This window comes from Olea europaea, unplaced genomic scaffold (assembly GCF_002742605.1).
Source record: "Olea europaea var. sylvestris unplaced genomic scaffold, O_europaea_v1 scaffold24531, whole genome shotgun sequence".
Taxonomy (NCBI): domain Eukaryota; kingdom Viridiplantae; phylum Streptophyta; class Magnoliopsida; order Lamiales; family Oleaceae; genus Olea; species Olea europaea.
The window spans coordinates 1-1,630 of NW_019242735.1; the positions used below are offsets into that span (position 1 = coordinate 1).

The window sequence follows — 1,630 nt, forward strand, 5'->3', positions numbered from 1 at the left end:
GTATAATCTTAGAGATTCATAAACCAAATGAAGAAGGTGGGAACTATATGATGATTTCCTTCGAATACGACTATACCTTCTATTTGTCGAGGAAATGAACAGTTGAACATAGTACGTGCTGCATCAATCCAACAAAAGGATTCTTCAGTGACTGAATTGGACTTGTAAAAGGCAAAAGCTGATAAATTCAGATATTGAGAAATGTAAAAAGCCCTTTATATACAGCAATATGGAACCAAACAACCCATATCGTGCCATAGGATCCCATATGCCTTTTTGAATAAAACTTGAAAGTGTAAGTGGATAAAAGACGGATCAAATGCTCGTTGATTTAAATGAATGTCGAAAATTTGATTGATAAATTATAATACCCTCGAAACATTGTTATTTTAATTCAAATACATTGATCAAAATGTGACAACTTAGCCAGCCTTTACATAAATCAAACCCTAAAAAGAATAGTTTAACTACATCAAAAATCAAAAGCGAAATATTAGAAAACAACAAATCCACGAATTCTCACTCATGCATCGCTAAGTAAATATATGGCAATGTTAAATATACGGACAAACATAAAAAGATAGAGGTAAATAAAGATAAAAACATTTCATAATAACTAAGGAAAAGATGAGAACAAAATGGTTCCTCTAGTGTCGAGTAATTTATGTAAATGCATTTATGCTCAATGCCCTCCTTGGTACTTTTTTTGTTAAAAATCACAGACATTTCAGACAATTTGACAACAACTCTAATCAAGCTTACTTCATCGTCAATCACTGAGAGGATTCATTATCTTGCTCAATTTCAGAAGCAGGTTCATCTTCTTCATCAAAACAGTCCATCTCATAAGCTTCATGGCCATTTCCAAATGCCTTAATATGATCTTTCAATGACCTTTTGTGTTTAAAATCTGATCCACAAGTGCAGTACCATAGTTTTCCACAGTTCTTTTCATGGGTTCTCCAGTCTCCCTTCACAGCAAAGGCCTTTCCACATTTCCTGCATACAAATGGCTTAGTTCCGTGCTTTCTTTTGTAGTGAGTTTGGAGGGTTCTGAAATCTTTGAGGGGTTTGGCTCTGGGATGGTCAATGTTGTTCCTGCAACCTGGTTCACAGCAATAACAAGGAAGCCTAAGCATGGCTGTTGGTTGTGTACCCCTGAGAGATTCTGGCCCTTTTCTGTACTGAGATCCATGCCCCCACATGTGCATCTACACCCATCAAACATGAAATTTAGACACCTAAAAAATCACTAGCTATATGTTAGGGCTCAAGCCCTAATCCCAACCAAAACACACACAGATTTATAGTGGTTTAGCCTCAATGTGAGAATTTTTACACCGTGCATGCAAGTTTTTACTACAACGAAAAGAAGTGTACAAATTAAGGGGATATAGAAATGGTAAGGAGATCTAATGCATGTATGGATCACCAGATAATAATATGCCTAATATTGATTAGAATATCAAGTCTATTAAGGGGATCAGTAAATAGTAGCCTTAGTATCCACACAGTCCAACAAGATATAACAGCAAGTTATTGAGCTTGCAAGTTCAAGAACTAAACCTTATTTTGCCCTTAAGGCATCAAAGCAAATCCAATTGTCTCGTGAAGTGTTGATTTTTTTTTT

At 35.6% G+C, this 1,630-nt stretch overlaps 1 protein-coding gene across 1 annotated transcript; it reads right to left on the reverse strand.

Moving 5' to 3' along the window:
• Positions 1 to 447: 447 nt before the first annotated feature.
• Positions 448 to 1,620, reverse strand: LOC111382248 (zinc finger protein WIP2-like). Its single transcript, XM_023006159.1, has one exon. The coding sequence runs from the start codon at positions 1,209 to 1,211 to the stop codon at positions 774 to 776; it is 438 nt and encodes a 145-aa protein (XP_022861927.1). The 5' UTR covers positions 1,212 to 1,620; the 3' UTR covers positions 448 to 773.
• Positions 1,621 to 1,630: the final 10 nt, after the last annotated feature.

Bases quoted from the DNA above. Each gene is read 5' to 3' on its own strand.
- LOC111382248 (XM_023006159.1), bottom strand. From the start codon at position 1,211: ATGCACATGTGGGGGCATGGATCTCAGTACAGAAAAGGGCCAGAATCT.